The sequence below is a fragment of the Scyliorhinus torazame genome, chromosome 17 (genome assembly GCF_047496885.1).
Source record: "Scyliorhinus torazame isolate Kashiwa2021f chromosome 17, sScyTor2.1, whole genome shotgun sequence".
NCBI classification, from domain to species: Eukaryota; Metazoa; Chordata; class Chondrichthyes; order Carcharhiniformes; family Scyliorhinidae; genus Scyliorhinus; species Scyliorhinus torazame.
The window spans coordinates 74,842,286-74,864,465 of NC_092723.1; the positions used below are offsets into that span (position 1 = coordinate 74,842,286).

The 22,180-nt window shown below is 47.9% G+C and overlaps 1 protein-coding gene across 1 annotated transcript in view; it reads left to right on the top strand.

Annotated features, from left to right (window-relative positions):
• Positions 1-22,180, top strand: part of sycp1 (synaptonemal complex protein 1) — a 755,262-nt gene that overhangs the window by 692,606 nt on the left and 40,476 nt on the right. Inside the window, exon 26 of the mRNA XM_072479793.1 lies at positions 2,882-2,992. Within this exon, the coding sequence (XP_072335894.1) occupies positions 2,882-2,992 (111 nt within the window). The remainder of the gene's footprint in view (positions 1-2,881; positions 2,993-22,180) is intronic.

Genomic DNA, 22,180 nt, shown 5'->3' on the forward strand with positions numbered 1-22,180 from the left:
TGTAGTTGGCTCTCACTCATACTCATAGTTGCCTGTGAGAGGGCAGCCATGTCGTGGGCCATGGACACCGCCTGCACGGAGAGCCCCAGGCCTTGCATACTGTTACCCATGTCCGACACCATCGCCCCCATTGCCTCCACCACGGACGTCACCCGTGCAGTGTTGGACTGGGTGGCACGCATGACCGACACCACTCACTGCTCCTGCATGCGGGTGGACTCCTCCACCTGCGTCTGCAGGTGCTGCAAGCCGGCCATCACCCCCTCCACTTGTCTCAGGGTCCCTGACTGCATCGGGTCCATGGGTGTGGTTACTCCAGGAACCCTGGACCCGTCTGGGCGGCAGCTGGTCGCTAGGGCCGGGCTGCCCTCCAACCGTCCGGCCCCTCGGCTGTTCCTACCTCCACATGCTGACCGGTATGGCTGTGTTCTGCGCACCAGTGTCCCAGATGCATCATCACTAAAATGCCCAACCGAGGTGAGAGTCTCTACGATGGTGGAGGGTGCAGAGATAGCAGTGGCGTTCCGTGGGTGTCCTCATCGGACCCGAAGTCCGGGGTCCCCTGGGGTGGTGTGTCTTTTCCGCCCATCCGCTGTGTCTGACTTCTGTCTGTCCATCCCCTGTGTCTCACTGTCCTGTCTGTCCGTCCTCTGTGTCTGACTGTCCTGTCTGTCCGTCCTCTTGTGTGTCCTGGGTGTTGGTGTCATCGGTGTGGGTGCCGTGTGTTGTGGTGTCTTGAGTCGACTGGGACAGGGAGCTGTTGGTGTGGCTGCCCTCCCCGTCGCTGGATGAGTCCCTCTGTCGTGGTCGTCCCGGCACTGGATGGGGGCGGCGTACGCCTGATGGCCCGGGTCGATCCGTGGCTTGTGGTCGCCCTGGCACGGCCTGGGGGCAGCCGCCAGCGGATGGCCCGGGTGTGTCCCTGGCTTGTGGTCACCCTGGCACGGCCGGGGGGCGGTCTGCATCCACAGGGACGGGTGGATTGCCGTGCGGTCCTTCAATACACAAGACTGCATGCAGGATGATTATATACACAGACGGGGCTGAGGGGTGGAGGGAGGGAGGGGGGATGGGAGATGGGGGGGAAGGGGGGATGGGAGGAGGAGAGGGCGAAGGGGGGATGAGAGGAAGGGGGGCAGGAGTGGGGGGGGGGGGCAGCCAGAGGGGTCTCACTTGGTGGTGTGCCCCCGATCTCTGCATCCTCAACCTCACGGTCCTCAGGTCCGCCTGCGAGGTCCAGGGCCCTCTCTTCATGAACGGTGAGGGGCTGCAATTCAGGTGGACCCCCTCCGTTCCTGGCACACTTCCGGTTGTTATAGGCATGCTTCTCCTGGGGAGGGCAGATGGGGGGGCGAGAAGAGAGAAAGATCATTGTTAGGCGGACATATATTTGCAGCCCAGCGGTTGGGTGTATGTTGGCATAGGTTCAGAGGCCATCCTGCCAATGCAGCTTGCATGGGTGGGTGCTGCGCTGTGGGTCTCAGCTAGGGCTAAACTGCCCATCATGCGGAGGGGGGTGGCAGTGCCACATGTGTGGGAGGTTGGGGGGTTGGTGCCATGGGCACAGTGGGGGGTACTCACACTGGCTGCCCTGACTTGGTCATTGACCTTCTTGTGGCACTGGCTGCCTGTCCTGGGGGTTGTGCCCACGGCGCTGACGGCTTCTCCCACCTCCCTCCACAGGCGATGGCTAATGTTGACTGCGACCCTATGGCCATGTCCGGGGTACAGGGCCTCCCTCCTCCGCTCCACGGCATCCAGGAACGCTTCGATGTCCCGGTCCTGGAACCTCAGCGCTGCGCAGCGGACGACCATCTTCCCGCGTTGCACTGTTTCTCTGCTGATGGCGTCCATTTAACAGTGACGCCCCGTGGCGTTACTTGCGCCGTTCCGGGTCGCACCGTGGCACTTCCCGTGACGCCCATGCTGGCCCCTTCCGTGGCGCAGAATTGCGCATTTTTGCTTGCCTCGATGCCAGAATTGTTCGCGCCACTTTTGACACCACCATCGGAACTTGGCCGTGGGATCGGAGAATCCCGGCCCAGATATCTGGAAAAGGGGGTTCTGTTCAGTGAAATCAGGAGCAGAGAGAGAGGCTCCTAGTTAGCGACATGGCTGCAAGGTGCAGACCTGCAGATGTCAGCTAGCAAAAAGCCAGACATCCATGGTGACACCTGAAGACAGCCTGTGAAGCAGAGGTGTGCTGTTGGCATGGCTGGATACCTGAGAGATTGTTTGGAAGCTTGAATGCACATGGTGCTTCAGGGCAGAGGAATACTGAAAGGAAGACTGAAATCCTGAATATGGACCCTTGGTGAAGGCATTAGAGCGCAAGCGCTATTTGGGAGAAGATTCTAAACGTGTTTTTTCGAGAGCGGAATTTGTAAACCCTTGAATGAAAGTCAGAGTTCCAGTGAAAACAGTTGGCTCAGTGCAACAAGCATCTGGGGGTATGTGATGAGAAATCCACAGATGTTGTTTTTGGTGACATCTCTTGTCTGGTTTCAAAATATGGTGTGTCTGACCACATTTCTCTTACTGGTTTACATGGACTGTATATACTGAAGACATTAGATTGTAAGATGTATTTTATCCTCACATTGCTGTATATATCTGTAATGTTATAGCCAGGGTGATGTAGTACATTATAGATACTTGTATCTTGTTTAATAAAGGTTCTATTCTCTTGTTAAAAGTTAATTGGCAGTCCTGTGACTCGGTTCATCCACATTTTGAAACAAAAAATAAAAGTTAGGATCTGTTAAACCGGGGTTCACTCTGGGACCTGACATGTCCAGTCATAACATCAGCTGGAATTATAAGTGTTAATTAACGCATTGTAAAGAATTTTATGAATGCCTGTTTTCTGTTTGTATTTAAGGTAAAAACATTGAAATTGACAACAGAAGCAGCACTTCAAACACAGAAAGAAACTGAGTTTATGTGCCAGAACAAGATTGCTGAAATGGTCACACTAATGGAAAAGCACAAGGTATTTTCAGATGTTCATTTTATGTTTCTGGATCTTTTCTAACCTTTTTATTGTAGATAATTTTGGTTGTTAACTCACTTTCATGTACAAGTTCCATTACCTCATACCTTCAAAAATGACCCTGTATGTTTGCAAGGTCTTTTTGATCGCCTATTATTAATTTGTCAGGGTCTTGGGACTACGCGCTGAGGACCCAGATTCGAATCCCAGCCCTGGGTCACTGTCCATGTGGAGTTTGCACATTCTCCCCCGTGTCGGCGTGGGTTTCACCCCCCACAACCCAAAGATGTGCAAGTTAGGTGGTTTGGCCATGCCAAATTGCCCCTTAATTGGTTAAAAAAAAATTTGTGTACTCCAAATTTATAATAAAAAAATTAATAAATTTGCCAGGGTCAGTGAAATTATTGCTTTCTATGATTATTTAACAATTTCACTATCATTGTAAAATGTGATTAGCTGAGGAGATTGTGGAGGCATTGGTGGTAGGTAAATTAAGTATGACTTATGGCTGGATGCTCTGTCGGCTGATGCCAGAATTGAGAACCGCGATCGGGTGGAGAATCACCAGTCACCTGACAATCGAAGTTGGCGCTAGGTGTCCAGCGGAATACCATGCTCTGAGCGCCTCGATAGCGGCATAAATGCATTTCACACTGCATGTCGGTGTGGACATGCAAAGTGCACAGTAACAACCATTAAACCATTAGTGGCGAGGATTACTGAGAAGCCAGAGGATTGGGAAGCCTTCAAAAGCGAGCAGAGAACAACTAAAAAAGCAATAAGGGGGAAGAAGATTAATTATGAGTGTAAGCTTGCTAGTAATATAAAATAGACATTGGACCACTGGAAAATGAGGCTAGAGAAGTAACAATAAGAAACAGAGAAATGGCAGAGAAACTGAATAGTTACTTTGCATCAGTCTGCAAGGTGGAAGACACCAGTGGGATGCAAGAGCTCCAGGAGAATCAGGGGGCAGAGGTTAGTGCAGTGGACACCACTAAGGAGAAGGTTCTGGCCAAACTGAATGTTCAGAAGGTGGATATATCACCTGGACCAGATGGACTACACCCGAGGGTTCTAAAAGAGATAGCTGAGGAGATTGTGGAGGCATTGGTGGTGATCTTTCAGGAATCACTGTAGGTAGGGAGGGTCCCAGAGGACTGGAAAGTGGCGAATGTAACACTGCTGTTTAAGAAGGGAGGCAGGCAGAAGACCAGAAATTATCGGCCGATTAGTCTGCCTTCGGCCATTGGTAAGATTTTAGAGTCCATTATTAAAGATGAGATCGGGGAGTACCTAGAATTGCATGATAAAATAGGACTGAGTCAGCATGGCTTCGTCAAGGGGGGGTCATGTCTGACAAATCTGTTAGAGTTCTTTGAGGAAGTAACAGGGAAGTTAGACAAAGAAGAACCAGTTGATGTGATTTATTTAGATTTCCAGAAGGCCTTTGACAAGGTGCCACATAGGAGACTGTGATATAAGTTAAGAGCCCATGGTGTGAAGGGTAAGATCCTGGCATGGATTGAGTATTCGCTGAATGTGCAAACTCCTGACGGCAGAAGGCAGAGAGTGGGGATATGGGCGTCTTTTTCAGGATGGCAGCCGGTGACGAGTGGTGTGCTTCAGGGGTCTGTGCTGGGACCAACTTTTCACAATATACATTAATGATCTGGAAGAAGGAACTGAAGGCACTGTTGCTAAGCTTGCAGCTGATACAAAGATCTGTAGAGGAACAGGTAGTATTCAGGACTTGGACAGGCTAGGAGAGTGGGCAAAGAAGTGGCAGATGGAATACAATGTGGAAAAGTGTGAGGTTATGCACTTTGGAAGGAGGAATAGAGGCATAGACTATCTTCTAAATGGGGAAATGCTATGGAAATCAGAAGCACAAAGGGACTTGGGAGTCCTTGTTCACGATTCTTGTAAGGTTAATGTGCAAGTTCAGTCGGTAGTTAGGAAGGCAAATGCAATGCTCGCTTTCATGTTGAGAGGGCTAGAATACAAGCACAGGTTGTACTTCTGAGGCTGTATAAGGCTCTGGTCAGACCCCATTTGGAGTACTGTGAGCAGCTTTGGGCCCCGTATCTAAGGAAGGATGTGCTGGCCTTGGAAAGGGCCTAGAGGAGATTCACAAAAATGATCCCTTGACTGAAGAGCTTGTTGTATGAGGAATGGTTGAGGACTCTGGGTCTGTACTTGTTGGAGTTTAGAAGGATGTGGGGGCATCTTATTGAAACTTACAGGATATTACGAGGCCTGGCTAGAGTGGACATGGAGAGGATGTTTCCGCTTGCAGGAAAAACTAGAACCAGAGGACACAATCTTAGACGAAAGGGACGATCGTTCAAAACAGAGATGACGAGGAATTGTGGTGAATCTGTGGAACCCTTTACTGCAGAAGGCTGTGGAGGTCAAATCACTGAGTGTCTTTAAGACAGGGATTGATAGGTTCTTGATTAATAAGAGGATCAGAGGTTATGGGGAGAAGGCAGGTGAAAAATATCAGTCATGATTGAATGGCGGAGCAGAATCGATGGGACGAGTGGCCTAATTCTGCTCCTATGTCTCATGGTCTTCTGGAGTATCCTGCCCCCATGTCCCCATGTTGATTATTCTTTGTCTACTATGTACGTACTGTGTACGTTACCTTGGCCGCAGAAAAATACTTTGCACTGTACTTCGGTACATGTGACAATAAATCAAATCTAACTCCTTGGGAAACATGTTTAGCCATATGTAATAATAATAATAATCGCTTATTGTCACAAGTAGGCTTCAATGAAGTTACTGTGAAAAGCTCCTAGTTGCCACATTCCGACGCCTGTTCGGGGAGGCCGGTACGGGAATTGAACCCGCGCTGCTGGCTTTGTTCTGCACTACAAGTCAACTGTTTAGCCCACTAAACCAGCCCCTGTCACTTCTTTTGGAGTTTCGTTGATCTGCAATTGGAAAGATCCTGGGGAAATTTCAGATGAATGTCATTTTTTGAGTGAGATCCGTTATTGTGGTCTTATTGTCACATGGATGGAGAGATTTTTGAAGGGCTGGGAGGGGTATTGATGATAAAATACAAACTTTGCGTTTGTGTGAGCAACCTGTAGCAGTAAGAGGAAACCAACAGCAATAATAACAATCGAATAATAATTTTTATCAGTGTCTCAAGTAGGCTTCCATTAATACTGCAATGATGTTACTGAAAAAATAAATGCTGAGAGCTTGTGGCAGAGGAACAATGGGTATGAGATCTTTGCTGCAGCAACTTTTTGGTCTTACCACTGACCTCCTCTCCCTATTCATCTTCCTCCATATCTTTCACTTCCTCATAATTCACAAAGAGGAACTGCATTTCATTTCATCCTGTCCATTATTATTACAACTGAAATAACTTCAAGAATTGGATCCACCAGTTAACTTGTAAGACACAACAATTTATTACAACTACAAACAACGATTTACTGAGTGCATAAAACGGTCTTTCCATTCTCAGCTCTAAGATCCAATTGCCGAGACAAGTCCCAGTACATCCCAATGAATTCACAACTCCGTCCATGATTGAACTAGCGAGTTACAAGACCCCTCCCTCAGAGAACGTCCCTTAAAGGGGCTGGCGACTACATCCCTCCCCATTTAAGTCCCTTTAAAACATGGGAATAAGGGCGGGTATATCGGCGACTGGAGAATCCTGCCCAAGGTCAGTAGAGTTCTCCATTGTATGTGGCTCGCCCGTGGCATTCCTGCAGTGGGCGGGACGGGAAAATCCAGCCTTAAGAAAATTGCACAATTGCCAAAACAATAACGATAATAACATTTAATGAATATTTTTACACTAGTCCAAGATTAACAGTCTGTCCGACTTCTTTCTGGGACAGCGATGTAGTTCCAATGACTGAGCTTCTTCTACTGAGGTAGTTACTGTTGGCCTTATTTCACAAGGACTCGCTTCTTGCCGACATTTCATCTTCCTCTGTTTCCTGGGGGTTAACATTGTGTCCTGTTACTAGCTGGTCAGACAGTTCACTCCTCGGGCAACCCACAACGTTTCCTGCTGGCACAATTGGTACAAGTCATAATATGGCTCATGAGCCGACTCTTGCTCAAGCCAGTGGTCTGCATGATTCTTTAAAATTTTGTCCCGTACGTTAACTTCATAGGACAACGGCCCTGTTCTGGCCACGACAGCCCTTGGGTCCCAATTTAGTCCGTTACTGAAATTCTTCAAAAACATTGGTAGCGGGACTCTCCGTAAGTGTTGACGCCGGGCAGGATTCATGGACTTCCATGACAGCAAAACTGGCGCGGAACTGGACCGATGCAGCGACTGTTAAGCGGCGAGCACCGCTGCCACGTGGAACACAATCGATTCCAATGAGAAACGGTCCCTGATTCACCATTGAGACCCAGGAGGCTGACAAGCTGGAGCCACATATACACTTCACTCCTAACACACACCATTCAAGCCAAGAAGATGGCAGCAAGACCCGCGGCCCCACAATTCACCAATGGTGAGCTCAATACCCTCATGGATGCCATAGTGGAGAGGTGGGCTATCCTCTACTCTGGCCCAGGAATGGGGCTTGCCAGCCGCCGATGTTTGCCATGCCTGGGCGCAGATGGCAGAGGTGGTCAGCGCCACCAGCAACTCCATCCAGAGCGGCCTCCAGTGCCGTAAAAAATGCATGACCTCCTCAGGGCGGCAAGGGTGAGGAGGCAGCACTGTGCCCCTGCACCACATGGCGGCACCCATATCGGTTGCCATGGCTGGGTACCCTGGCCACTGGAAACACCAGCTACCCATCCTTTGTGCTCACCCTACCACAGTGGAGCAACCAGGCTACAAAACTTTTTCACCAATGTTCGATCAATTCCACTCATGCCAAGAAATCACATTATTTCCCTTCATCTCGAGGGTATCGGGACTCTTCAAGGAAAGTGACTTGGGCTTTTTCAAATTCACTTCTGGCTAGGTTTATCACCAAACCCGCCTCCAGAAGTCGATCGAATAACTCCATCAGATGTCTTAAATGTTCTATCCATGTCTGGATGAAAATTACCAGATCGTCGATGTATACCTCACAATTGGGTAATCCTGAAACGACTTTGTTAGTTAACCGTTGAAATGTGGCTGGGGCGTTTTTCATGCCAAATGGCATAACTTTGAATTGGTATATACCATCTGGAGTCACTAAAGCTGAAATCTCCTTCGCACTTTCGGATAAAGGTACCTGCCGGTAACCTTTAAGTAAATACAATTTGGAAATAAAAGATGATTGTCCCACTGTCTCAATGCAATCCTTCTAACATGGGATAGGATAAGAGTCCGTTCTTGTAACTGCATTAACCGTTCTACAGTCCACACGCAACCATTGGGTACCGTCCGGTTTTGGTACCATCACGATGGGTGAGCTTCATTGGCTGCAACCCACTTCAATTATGCCATTTTTAAGCATACTCTCAATCTTTTTGTTAACCTGCGCCAATTTTAAAGGGTTAAGTCTGTCTGGATGTTGTTTCATTGGAACAGCATTTCCCACATCTACATCACGTAAATCCATTTTAGTACTTTCCAATTTACTCTACAAACCTGCCCATGTGTTATCAATAACTTTCAGGTCAGTTTGTTTTTCCTCTGAAAGGTAACTCAACAATTTATCCCAATTTTTAAGAACATTCTCGTTTTCCAATTTAATTTGAGGTATGTCAAATTCACAGTCATCTGGATTTGGTTAGAATGATTAAAACCTCCTCCTTTTTCTCTCCTTCCCTTTCAAAGTACCGTTTAAGCATATTCACATGACACACTCGGTGAGTCTTCCTTCTATCTGGTGTTTTTACCACATAATTCACCTCACTTAATTTCCTTTCAATCTGATAAGGTCCACAAAACCTTGCTTTAAAAGGTTCACCTACCACTGGTAACAACACTAAAACTTTATCTCCACTGGCAAAACTACAAACTTTGGATTTCTTGTCCGCTACCCATTTCATCACATTTTGTGCAACTTTTAAATGTTGTAAGCCAATTCACCTGCTCTATTTAATCGTTCCCTAAAATTTGACACGTAATCCAATAGTGTAATTTCTCACTCACCAATTTATCCTTAATCAATTTAAGTGGTCCTCTTACCTCATGACCAAAAATTAGTTCAAAAGGACTGAATTTGGTTGATTCATTAGGTGCATCCCTAATTGCAAACAGTACGAATTAAATTCCTTTATCCCAATCCTCTGGATAATCATGACAATAAGCCCTCAACATTGTCTTTAATGTCTGATGCCATCTTTCTAATGCTCCCTGCGATTCCGAATGGTACGCAGTTGATTTAAATTGTTTTATTCCTAAGCTATCCATAACTTCTTCGAATATCCTTGAGGTAAAATTTGATTCTTGATCCGATTATATTTCTGTGGGTAGTCCATATCTAGTAAAGAATTTAAGTAATTCCTCCACAATATTTTTAGCTGTAATATTATGTACTGGAACAGCCTCTGGAAACCGAGTAGACACATTCATTATAGTCAAAAGATATTGATTCCCACTTTTTGTTTCAGGAAGCAGTCCTACGCAATCAATTAAGACCCTTGTAAAAGGTTCGTCGAATGCTGGAATGGGTATTAAGGGTGCTGGTTTTATCACTGCTTGAGGTTTCCCTATCACTTGACATGTGTGGCATGATTGACAAAATTTATGTAGTCCAGGCCAATAAAAATGTTTCTGGATTTTAGCTTGAGTTTTCCTTATTCCCAAATGACCTCCCACTGGAACCTCATGTGCCACTCGCAAAACCTCCTTTCTATAGCCTACTTGAACATCTGCCCACTTTTCATCCGCCTGCATTTGTAAAGGTCTCCATTTTCTCATCAAGACATCACTTTTACGGTAATAACGTGCTGGCATACACGCAGATTCCTCTTCCATGTATCCTTTCTGATACATCCGGTTTATTTCTACATCTTCTGTTGTAACTCTGCCAATTTTCCTGGACTAAAAATATCTGTCTCATACTCCACCTCTTCTTTTCCAACCATCTGATCAAAAACCGTTTCTGATAATTGCACTTCACCTTTATCTTCACTCTCTGATTTCTCCATTTGTCTGAACCTGTGACTTTGCCACCTTGTTACTACACAATCCGGAAACCCCCCAGGATATTTGTCCTTCAACACTTCAATTGTCTGACTTTCCACTGGCTTATCAACCACAGTAGGCATCACTCCCACCTGCGATCCAGCTTTATCATTACCCAAGATACACTATATTCCTGGACAAGATAGTTTCTCTATTACTCTTACTACCACTTCACCACTCTTCACTGGACTTTCCAACCTTACCTTATATAATGGAACACGACTCCTCTCACCCTGAATTCCACATATTACCACCTTTTCTGGCAACATTCTTCACAAACTACATAACGCCTCATCTATTACCATTAAAGATTGACTAGCTCCCGTATCTCTTAAAATTGTGACTTCTTTACCTGCTCCTCCTGATACACATGAGTAAACGTTACCCACACAAGTAAATTATTTAAAGAGACCTGGCACCTTCTTATAAATCATCTCTTGATCAGGCTGTACAATCTTTTGCACCTCCTTCGCTTCACTTGGGCTTTCCTTTCCCACTTTAACAAACCCCACTGTCTTATTCTGTTTTACCACATCAGCCTTCCCAGTGCTTTTCTTCAACCACCAACACTGTGACTTTACATGGCCTAGTTTATTACAGTGAAAACATTTGAAACTTTTTATTTTTTTTCCACCATCCTGGATTTATTGTGGTCCATCTCCTTATTATCTCCCATCAGATCACCTTTATCTTTACCACTTGAGTATTTCTCATGTCCCCAGTTTCTATCCCTCACAGGCTGGAACTGATGTCAGAAACCAAACTTCGATTTATGAACTAATTCATAATCATCTGCCATTTCTGCTGCTAATCTCGCAGTTTTAACCCTTTGCTCTTCCACATGCGTTCTCACTACATCAGGAATTGAACTTTTAAACTCCTCCAAATGTATAATTTCTCTGAGAGCTTCATACGTTTGGTTTATTTTCAAAGCCCTTATCCACCTATCAAAATTACTTTGTTTGATCCTTTCAAACTCCATGTATGTTTGACCAGGTTCTTTCCTTAAATTTCTAAACCTTTGTCTGTAGGCGTCATGCACCAGTTCATATGCACCTAAGGTGGATTTTTTCACCTCCTCATACGAATCAGATACCTCCTCCGTTAGTGATGCAAACACTTCACTAGCCCTACCTACCAGTTCTGTTTGAATCAGTAATACCCACATGTCCTGTGACCATTTCATTTGTTTAGCTACCTTCTTGAATGAAATGAAAAAGGCTTCTACTTCCTTCTCATCAAACCTTGGCAATGCTTGGACATATTTAAATAGATCCCCACCAAGCCTTCGACTATGACAGTCTTTCTCACTATCCTCATCACTATCATCCAAATGTGCGTTTCCCTTTACGCCTGCCAATGTTTACTGACTGTCATGTTTCATGCCCATTTTCTGAAGTTCAAACGCTCTCTTTATCTTTTTCCCTGATCTGTATCTCCCTTTCTCTTTCTTTTTCCTCTCTCTCTCTCTTTCTTTTTCCACTCTATCTCTTTTGTATTTAAGCTGCTTGAATTCTTTCTCGTGTTCCATTTGTTTAATTTGTAACTGAATTTGAGCCATTGCCAATGAGTCAAACTGTATCTTAGGCAACTTTAAATGCTTAGCCACCGCAATAATTAACTCATTTTTTCGCATTTTGTCAGGTAATGTTAACTGCACTGTTTTTGCCAAATCTAACAGTCTGCTTTTAGTCTATGTCCATAAGGCACTGTGTGTGACCGTCTCCACCCCCGAAAACCTCTGAGCCTCTGAAAGAGCCATTGTCCACAACACACTCCCTACTTAAACTAGAATACAACACCTGAAAAGCAACCACAATATGCTCACCCCTCACTGCCTTTATGTTCACTAAGCCAATCCAATAGATAGACTTTTATCCCAGATGAGCCCCCAATTTGTTATGGGCCAGGGTTTAGAGAACCCCAAAGTGTACCATGGAGTTCACCTGACCCACAACTTTTAATAGATTGTGGTATGGGGAGTACACCGTCCACTCTACAGGTGTGGTACAGCAGAAATGGAAAAGTATTTTTTAAAGCAAAACAATGTTTAGTCTATGAACTCGTTAACCTTTTTAAGACATACAGTGAACATCTTAGTAACCATTAATTCAAATACAACCCCCAAAGAGTGCAACACTAAGTAATGCTTACGCTGTCCTTTTAACATCCAGAAGAATTACAAAAAAACATAACCTTTAACAGAAGCACATCAGTTTAAAGTCACTGCTGAAAACATTTATAATTCTTAATTCACCAAATGATCAAGAGATAGTCTTTTGATGACAGAGAGAACCGCAGTACAGCTGCTTTGTCTGACTTTAGCTCCAACACTGAAAACGAAACTAAAACACACCCTGCAGGAAACAGCCTAAAACAGACAGCCCAGCTCCACTCACTCTCTGACATCACTGCTGTAATAAACACCCATTTCTTAAAGGTACTCTCACTACAGATATTTATATACACACCCATTTATAAACACCCATTTCTTAAAGGTACTCTCACATGACAGTAGTGTTAGGGCCTGTAAGGCCAGAAAATTAGACACCAGTTAAGTTGGCATGGGTGCAGGGCTCAGTTTAGTGATAGGGGCTGGGCACATATCTGTATATATGTTGTCACATAAGACACCTGTTCACACTGTTACAACCTGCCTCGGTGCTCTGTCAGAAGGGTGTGATGGGTGGCTTGCTGTGGACACGTGCGTAGGCAGGAGTCAGACATTGTCAAACTATGTGGAGTACCAGAGCTCATTGCAGAGTAGGTTGTCATCATCCTCCATCCCATCGTCCTGACCCGCTGTGACTGCCAAACCTGGTCTCACCCCCCCGTAGTGTGGCAGGTAGATATCATGGAGATGTTGCAGGTGAGGGACGGGGGGGATGCGGTATCCATGTCCCTGGCCAGACTCCCCTCCCCCAGTCGATCAGAGGGTTCCGTGTGTCTTGGCCCTGGAGCAAAAGTCATGTGGCATCCCGTGCCTGCCCGGGCCCCATGTCCTGGCAAATCTTGCCCTTCCCTGCATCCTCCTCATTGGACATAGCCTGGAGTGCATCCTCCTCATCCAGCACATCGCCCTTCTGCTATGCGATGATGCAGGCGACTCTCCCAGCATGATACTGGAGGGCCTCTCCAGAGGGGTTCATGCACCTGAACTGCATCTTCAGGAGGCCGAAGCAGCGCTCAATCACTCCCCTGGTCGCTGGATGGACGTCATCATAGTGAGTCTCCACATCGGTCTGTGGCCTTCGGATGGGCATCATCAGACACGACCGCAATGGATAGCCCCTGTCGCCAGGACCGTGCACCTCGAAGAGGCCAGGAATCGCCGAGTGTGTCGGTATGAAAGCTTCGTGCACACTCCCCGGGTATCGGGTGCAGACGTGCATGATGCATCTGATGGTCACACACCAGCGGCACATTCATCGAGTGGAACCCCTTTCGGTTTGTGTGGAGGGGCTGTCACTTGCAGGTGCTCGTAGGGTGACATGCACCCTGTCGATCACCCCCTGGACTCGGGCATGTCTGTGATGGTGGCAAACCCAGCTGCCCAGACATCGTGGTAGACCCGGTCCACATTGAAATGGATGTATTGTGCCGACTGGGCATAGAGGCACTCTGTGTCAGCATGGAAGCACCTGTGCACCGATCTCTGAGATCTCGGAGAGGTCTACGCTTGGCACCTGGAAGGACCCTGCAGCATAAAAGTTCTGGGAGACCATCACCTTGACAGCTATTTGGGAGCGAGTATGCTCCTCCAGCCCCCGCAGTGACAGGTTGCCATGATCCGGCAGATATGTTGCACTGTCCCCCTGCTCAGTTGGAGTCTTGGATGGCATGCCCGGCCTCGCAGGTCCTTGAATGACAGGTGCTGCCGGTGCACAAGTGGCCTCACAGATACATAGAAGATCGGAGCAGGAAGAAGCCTTTTGGCCCTTCGAGCCTGCTCCACCATTTATCACGATCATGGCTGATCATCCAACTCAATAGCCTAATCCTGCTTTCTCCCCATAACCTTTGATCCCATTCGTTCCAAGAGCTATATCTAGCCGCCTCTTGAATATATTCAATATTTTAGCATCATCTACTTCCTGTGGTAATGAATTCTACAGGCTCACCACTCTTTGGGTGAAGAAATGTCTCCTCATCTCTGTTTGAAATGGTTTACCCTGAATCCTCATTCTGTGACCCAAGGTTCTGGACACACCCACTATCGGGAACATCTTCCTCAGAAAAGGAGACACAATATTCTAGGATTGGCTCCCCAAGGCCCTGTATAATTGAAACAACACGCCCCTGCTTCTGTACTTGAAACCTCTCACAATGAAGACCAACATGCCATTAGCCTTCTTTACTGCCTGCTGCACCTGCATGCTTACCTTCAGCGACTGGTGCACAAGGACACCCGGGTTCCGCAGCACACACCCCTCTCCCAACTGACAACCGTTCAGGTAGTAATCTGCCTTCCTGTTTTTGCTTCCAAAGTGAATAACCTCACACCCATTCAAATTATCTTGCATCTGCCATTGATTTGCCCACTCGCCCAACTTGTCCAGATCATGCTATAGGATCTCTGCATCCACATCACAGTTCACCCTCCCACCCAACTTGGTATCATTGTAAATTTTGAGATGTTATTTTGTTGCGTCATCCAAATCATTGATATATATTGTGAATAGCTGGGGTCCCAGCACCAATTCCTGTGGCACCTCACTAGTTACTGCCTGCCAATTTGCAAAGGACCCATTAATTCCTACTCTTTGTTTCCTCTCTGCCAACCAGTTTTCTATCCACCTCAATACACTTCCCCAATCTCATGTGGTTTAATCTTGCATAATAATCTCTTATGTGGGACTTTGCCAAACACCTTCTGGAAATCCAAATACACCACATTGACTGGCTCCCTCTTATCAACTGTACTAGTTACATCTTCAAAGAATTCCAACACATTTGTCAAGCATGATTTCACCTTCAAAAATCCATGCTGACTCTGACTGATCCTGCCACTGCTTTCGAAATGTTCCGCTGTAAAGTCCTTGATAATGGATTCAAGAATTTTCCCCACTACCAATGTTAGGCTTACTGATCTATAAATCCCTGTTTTCTGTCTGCCTCCCTTTTTGAATATTGGAGTGACGTTAGCTACCCTCCATTCTGCAGGGACTGTTCCAGAGTCTATAGAATCCCGGAAGATGACCACCACTGCATCCACTATTTCCAGAGCCTCCTCCTTAAACACTCTGGGATGCAGATTATCAGGCACTGAGGCCTTCAATCCCATCAATTTTCCCAGCATCATTTCTCTACTAATACTGATTTCCCTCAGATCTTCCCTCTCACTAAACCTTTCATTCGCCAACATTTCTGGTATCTTATTTGTGTCCTCTTTTGTGAAGACAGAATCAAAGTACGTATTCATTTCTTTGTCCTTTATTATGCATTCCCCTGTTTCTGTCTGTAGGGTGCCTACATTTGTCTTTACCAAACTCTTTTTCTTCACAGAAACTCTTCGTGTCAGTGTTGACCAAAATTTATGGGGTTCACTTGTTTGCAATAACTCCCCAACTGTAAATCAGATCAAGTTCTTAGAAACGTAACTGTCGTGTTGGGTGTTCTGGTTCACAAATAAGCCAACAATGCTGGAAGTGGTGTAATGCTATTTTATTAACTGTTCAACTATGCTAACATACTGTAAACGTGGATATAAGCAATACCAGCTTAACTGTGGACCCTTTCCTATCACTAGCTATGGTGAGGCACTCAGCACATGGTGAATGTCTGTGATGCAGGCTGTGAGCTCTGTGCTCTGAGCTGGCTGCTGCTAGAATGAACGGGAAATCTCCTGTCCCTTGTCTTTATAGTACTTGTGCTCTCACTGGTGATTGGCTGCGGTGTTATGTGTGCTGGTTGGTCCTACTGCATGGCCATCAGTGTGTGAATGTGATTGCACCATAATGTACTGATGTATATTATGACAGTAACCACATGGCAAGAAAGAACACTTAAATGGTGAATTCATAAAGTTTATTAGCAATTAAAAAGTCAGAAAGATGAAAAACAAAGCGTTAATTAACAGTAATAAGCAGTAATTAACAGTAAGAGGAGAGTGCTCAACTTTAACCATTAAAAATACTTCTCACCACCCTTCTCAGAGCAGCACATGAAGTGATGTATGCTGGTTGGTCCTACTGCATGTCCATCAGTGTGTGTATGTGATTGCACCATAATGTACTGATGTATATGATGACATCTCCCATTTTTACAAAGAACATGTGCCTATGTGAGAATAAATAATGTGTAATGAGTGTATCTGACCATGTGTGTGCAGTATTTACATAACTATGTACATGAGGCTAGTCTATATACACGGGAAGGTGCCTGGTGCAGAAAAAAGAAAAACAAGGTGTTCCACCAACAACAAAACTAATAACGAATGCTATAAACAAACTAGTGAAATGCTGAAACAGGATGAAAGAACAAAGCATTGAGTCCAACATTGTAAGGCTCATAAATCAAGTCTCTGAGGTGGGTGACGAATTTGGGTTGACCGCCTCAAGGGTGGGTCAGGAGCCACCGGCTGAGGATCGGGCCGGGCCACGGCCAAGTGAGGAGGATGCAGAGTATCCGGAAACTCTACAAAGTCCAGGTCGGGGACAACAGGAGGGCGTGGCACCAGTGGAGGATCGCGTAGCGAGCATGGAACCAGACGAAGGGCACGCCGATTGCGGCGGCGAATGGAGCCATCAGGCAGACGAACCAGGAATGAGCGGGGAGCCACCAGCCGAAGAACCACAGCAGTCGCAGACCAGCTACCCTCCGGAAGATGGATTCGGATGTTGTCACCTGGCGCCAGAGCAGGAAGATCAGTCGCTCGAGCGTCATGCGTCACCTTGTGCTGCGCGCGAGACTGTTGCATCCGTTGAAGGACCGGAGCATGGTCGAGGTCTGGGACGTGAATGGATGGTACAGTGGTCCTGAGGGTGCGACCCATCAGCAGCTGGGCTGGTGACAGGCCCGTGGACAGTGGAGCCGAGCGATAGGCCAGCAAGGCGATGCAGAAGTCGGATCCTGCGTCAGCAGCCTTGCAGAGGAGCCTCTTTACGATGTGGACGCCCTTTTCTGCTTTGCCATTTGACTGGGGGTGCAGGAAACTGGACGTCACGTGTACAAAGTTGGACCTGCTGGCGAAGTTAGACCATTCCTGGCTCGCAAAGCAGGGGCCATTGTCTGACATCACAGTGAGTGGGATGCCGTGACGAGCAAAGGTCTTTTTGCAGGCACGGATAACAGCCGATGACGTGATGTCGTGCAGGCGTACAACCTCGGGATAGCTGGAAAAATAATCAACTATGAGAAGATAGTCCCGGCCGAGCGCATGGAACAGGTCCACGCCTACCTTAGACCAAGGGGACGTGACCAACTCATGGGGCTGAAGGGTCTCCCGTGGTTGGGCCGGCTGGAACTACTGACAGGTGGGGCAATTGAGCACAGTGTTGGCAATGTCCTCATTTATGCCAGGCCAGTAGACAGCCTCTCGGGCCCTCAGTCGGCACTTCGCTACGTGGAGATTGCCCTCGTGCAGCTGCTCTAAAACCAGGTGATGCATGCTGTGTGGGATCACAATGCGGTCCAGCTTCAGGGGGACGCCATCAACGGCTGCCAGATCGTCTCGAATATTATAGAACTGCGGGCATTGTCCCTTGAGCCATCCGTCAGTCATGTGGCGCATCACACGTTGTAGCAGGGGGTCAGCCGCAGTCTCACGGCGAATGTGGGTTAGGCGTTCATCCGTGGCCGGCAGATTGGCGGCCTTGAAGGCCACATGGCGTTGACTTGGCAAACGAATCCCTCTGGGTCGGACGGAATGGTGACTGCCCTGGACAGAGAGTCGGCTATGATCAGGTCCTTACCCGGTGTGTACACGAGCTGGAAATTGTATCTCCGGAGCTTGAGCAGAATGCGTTGTAGATGAGGGGTCATGTCATTGAGGTCTTTTTGGATGATGCCGACCAGCGGGCAATGGTCGGTCTCCACCGTGAACTGGGGAAGGCCATACACGTAGTCATGGAACTTGTCGACACCGGTCAACAGGCCTAGGCACTCCTTCTCGATTTGCGCATAGCGCTGCTCTGTGGGGATCATGACCCGTGACACATAGGCACCAGGGGCCCATGACGAGGCGTCATCTCGTTGCAGGAGCACTGCCCCTATGCCAGATTGGCTCGAGTCCGTTGATATTTTTGTCTCTCTTGCAGGATCGAAAAACGCCAATACCGGGGCGGTGGTCAACTTGACCTTGAGCTCCTCCCATTCACGCTGGTGGGCGGGAAGCCACTGGAAGTCCGTTGTCTTCCTAACTAGGTTGCGGAGAGCCGTGGTGTGGGAAGCGAGGTTAGGGATGAACTTCCCTAGGAAGTTGACCATTCCTAAGAACCAGAGCACCGCCTTCTTATCCGCCGGCTTCTGCATGGCCGTGATGGATGCCACCTTGTCCGCATCCGGCCGCACACCCAACCGGGAGATGTGGTCTCCTAAAAACTTGATTTCGGTCTGGCCGAAAGAACATTTGGTTATGTTGAGGCGCAGGCCTTGGTCCCATATTCGCTTAAAAACACGTTGGAGGCGACTGATATGCTCCTGCGGGGTGGTGCACCAGATGATGATGTCGTCCACATAGACGTGCACACCCTCGATGCCCTCCATCCTCTGCTCCATGATGCAGTGGAACACTTCAGATGCTGATATGATTCCAAATGGCATTCTATTGTAGCAGTACCTGCCAAATGGGGTGTTGAAAGTACACAGCTTTCTGCTGGATTTATCCAATTGAATCTGCCAGAAGCCCTTTGATACATCCAGCTTGGTGAATATGTTGGCTCGAGCCATCTCGCACGTGATCTCCTCACGCTTGGGGATAGGGTAATGCTCCCGCAAGATGTTACGATTTAAATAAATCCTTCGGGTCGATACAGATCCGGAGCTCGCCAGAAGCTTTCTTGACGCACACCATGGAACTGACCCAGTCGGTTGGTTCCGTCACTCTGGAAAGCACTCCTTGGTCCTGGAGGTCCTGCAGCTGCTGCTTGAGGCGGTCCTTGAGGGGTGCTGGGACTCTGCGAGGTGCATGAACCACAGGCGTGGCATCCTGTTTGAGCAGGATGTTGTATGTGTAAGGAAGTGTGCCCATGCCTTCGAAGACATCTCGGTGCTGAGTGATGATGGCATTTAGTTGCGCCCTGAAGTCCGCATCTTGGAAGTCAGACCTGTCCTCTGGAGATAGGAATGTATGCGCTGCACAAGGTTGCGGAGCTTGCATGCCTGTGCGCCAAGCAGGGAGTCCTTTGAGGAGCCCACGATCGCGAAGGGTAGGGTGACTTTTCGCGAGTCGTGCGTCACCTCGAATTGGCATGACCCGGTGGCGGGGATGACGTTACCATTATAGTCGACCATTTGGCAATTGGATGGAAGAATTGTTGGTTTGACCCCCAGGGTTTGAAATGCTGACCATGCGAGGAGATTGACGGAAGCACCAGTGTCCAGACGGACTCTGATCTGGGATTGGTTGCCCGTCAGGGTGGCACACCACTCGTCGTCCAGATAAATGCTGTGTACCAACAGCGGCTGGTGCTTTCGATTCGGGGACAGCCTGTTCTTGGTTATGACAGCGACTCGAAAAGGCTCCCTGTCCTTGGTGTCACTGGTCTGCATGATGTCAGGATCGGACTCGTTGAAGGTGGGTTGATTGCCCGAACATTCCTGTGAGGCTGGTTAAATCGTTGCGAGTTGGCAGGCTAGGCTGCTCGACAGACAGCAGCATAGTGGCCAAGCCTGCCACGGCGTAGGCACTATCACGATTTTGCAGGGCATTGCCGCTTTAAGTGGGCGGAGCCACAGTTGCCACACGTCGTGACGCCACCGCGCATTCGCGACACGTTCTTGCGTGGTGTGGGCCTGCGCATCGCGTTCCTCCACGTCACCATCCCCTCGTTTGGCGCGTACAAGTGCGGGAGGCCTCGGAAAGCACGCAAAATGGCTGCCCTCCTCCAGACTGCGGCCCGGGAGGTGTTCGATCATTTGGACCCGTTCCGCCTCATGGGGCCCTTGCCGCGCCGTTTCAGCTGCCTGTATGTAGGAGTACTGGTGTCCGACATGACCCCAAAAACAATCTGGTTGCGTATCATGGAGTCGGAGGTGGGCCCGTAGCCGCAGGATTGCGCGAGGATGCAGACGTCTGTTAAATAGGATTGGAAAGGCTCGTCCTTACCCTGCAAGCGCTGCTGGAACAGGTACCTTTCGAAGCTTTCGTTGACTTCAACTCTGAAGTGTGTGTCGAATTTGAGGAGCACCGTCTTGTACTTGGTCTTGTCCTCGTCGTCCGTGAATGTCAGGGAGTTAAAGATGTGGATGGCATGTTGCCCAGCCGTGGAGAGAAGAAGGGCTATCTTCCTGGTGTCTGATGCATTCTCCCTGTCCGTGGCCTCGAGGAAGAGCTGGAAGCGCTGGTTAAATATCTTCCAATTTACCCTGAGATTGCCAGCAATGCGGAGCGGCGGCGGCGGTTGATGTTCTCCGTGCTGTAGGATGCCGGAATGCTGAGAAGTTGCAGGTAGGTCTCACAAGTGCTAGATTGCGGCCACTCCTTGTACCATGTCGTGTTGGGTGTTCTGGTTCACAAACAAGCCAACAATGCTAGAAGTGGTGTAACGCTATTTTATTAACTGTTCAACTATGCTAACATACTGTAAACGTGGGTATAAGCAATACCAGCTTAACTGTGGACCCTTTCCTATCACTAGCTATGGTGAGGCACTCAGCACGTGGTGAATGTCTGTGATGCAGGCTGTGAGCTCTGTGCTCTGAGCTGGCTGCTGCTAGAATGAACGGGAAAATCTCTTGTCCCCTGTCTTTATAGTACTTGTGCTCTCACTGGTGATTGGCTGCGGTGTTATGTGTGCTGGTTGGTCCTACTGCATGGCCATCAGTGTGTGAATGTGATTGCACCATAATGTACTGATGTATATTATGACAGTAACCACATGGCAAGAAAGAACACTTAAATGGTGAATTCATAAAGTTTATTAGCAATTAAAAAGTCAGAAAGATGAAAAACAAAGCGTTAATTAACAGTAATAAGCAGTAATTAACAGTAAGAGGAGTGTGCTCAACTTTAACCATTAAAAATACTTCTCACCACCCTTCTCAGAGCAGCACATGAAGTGAAGGCTCCAAATTCGTGGATAACGTGTTAAAACACACTAAGATGGGATCTCAAGACCCCCTTTTTTAAACCTTAAAGATGTTGAAAGTCAATTGTTGGAAAATAACAAATTGGTCTATAACTTATCAGTAATGAAATAAGCCTGTTGGTTTTTAACGAAATATGTTAAGTTATATCTCTTATCTTGAGTTAACCTAGGTGTCAAAGAGTAATTTGTTAACATAACTGTTTATCATTTATAATTCAGACATCTTGAATAAAGCCCATCAATCATAATTAATGTTATCATTCTAACCTGCCTGGGAAGGTAGCATTTTATAATTCTCATGACTTTTAAGAATTGTACTGAAAACAAGTGTTGTGTTTATAATTTTGAAGTTATAAACTTTGTGTGTTACAGATCACGGGCGGGATTCTCTGACCCCCGCCGGGCCGGAGAATCGCCGGAGGGCAGCATGAATCCCGCTCCCGCTGGCTGCCGAATTCTCCGGCGCCGGGGTTTTGATGGGGGCGGGAATCGCGCGGCCGCTGGCAGTGGCCCCCCCCGGCGATTCTCCGACCCGTGATGGGCCGAGCAGCCGCCCGTTTTAGGCTGGTCCCGCCGGCGTAAATTAGACCTGGTACTTACCAGCAGGACCTGGCTCTGTGGGTGGCCTCCGGGGTCCTCGGGGGGGGGGGGGGGGGGGGTGCGGGAGGGATCTGGCCCCGAGGGGTGCCCCCTGGCTCACGATCGGGGCCCACCGATCCGTGGGCGGGCCTGTGCCGTTGGGGCACTCTTTCCCTCCACACCGGCTGCTGTGGACCTCCGCCATGGCCGGTGTGGAGACGAACCCCCCTG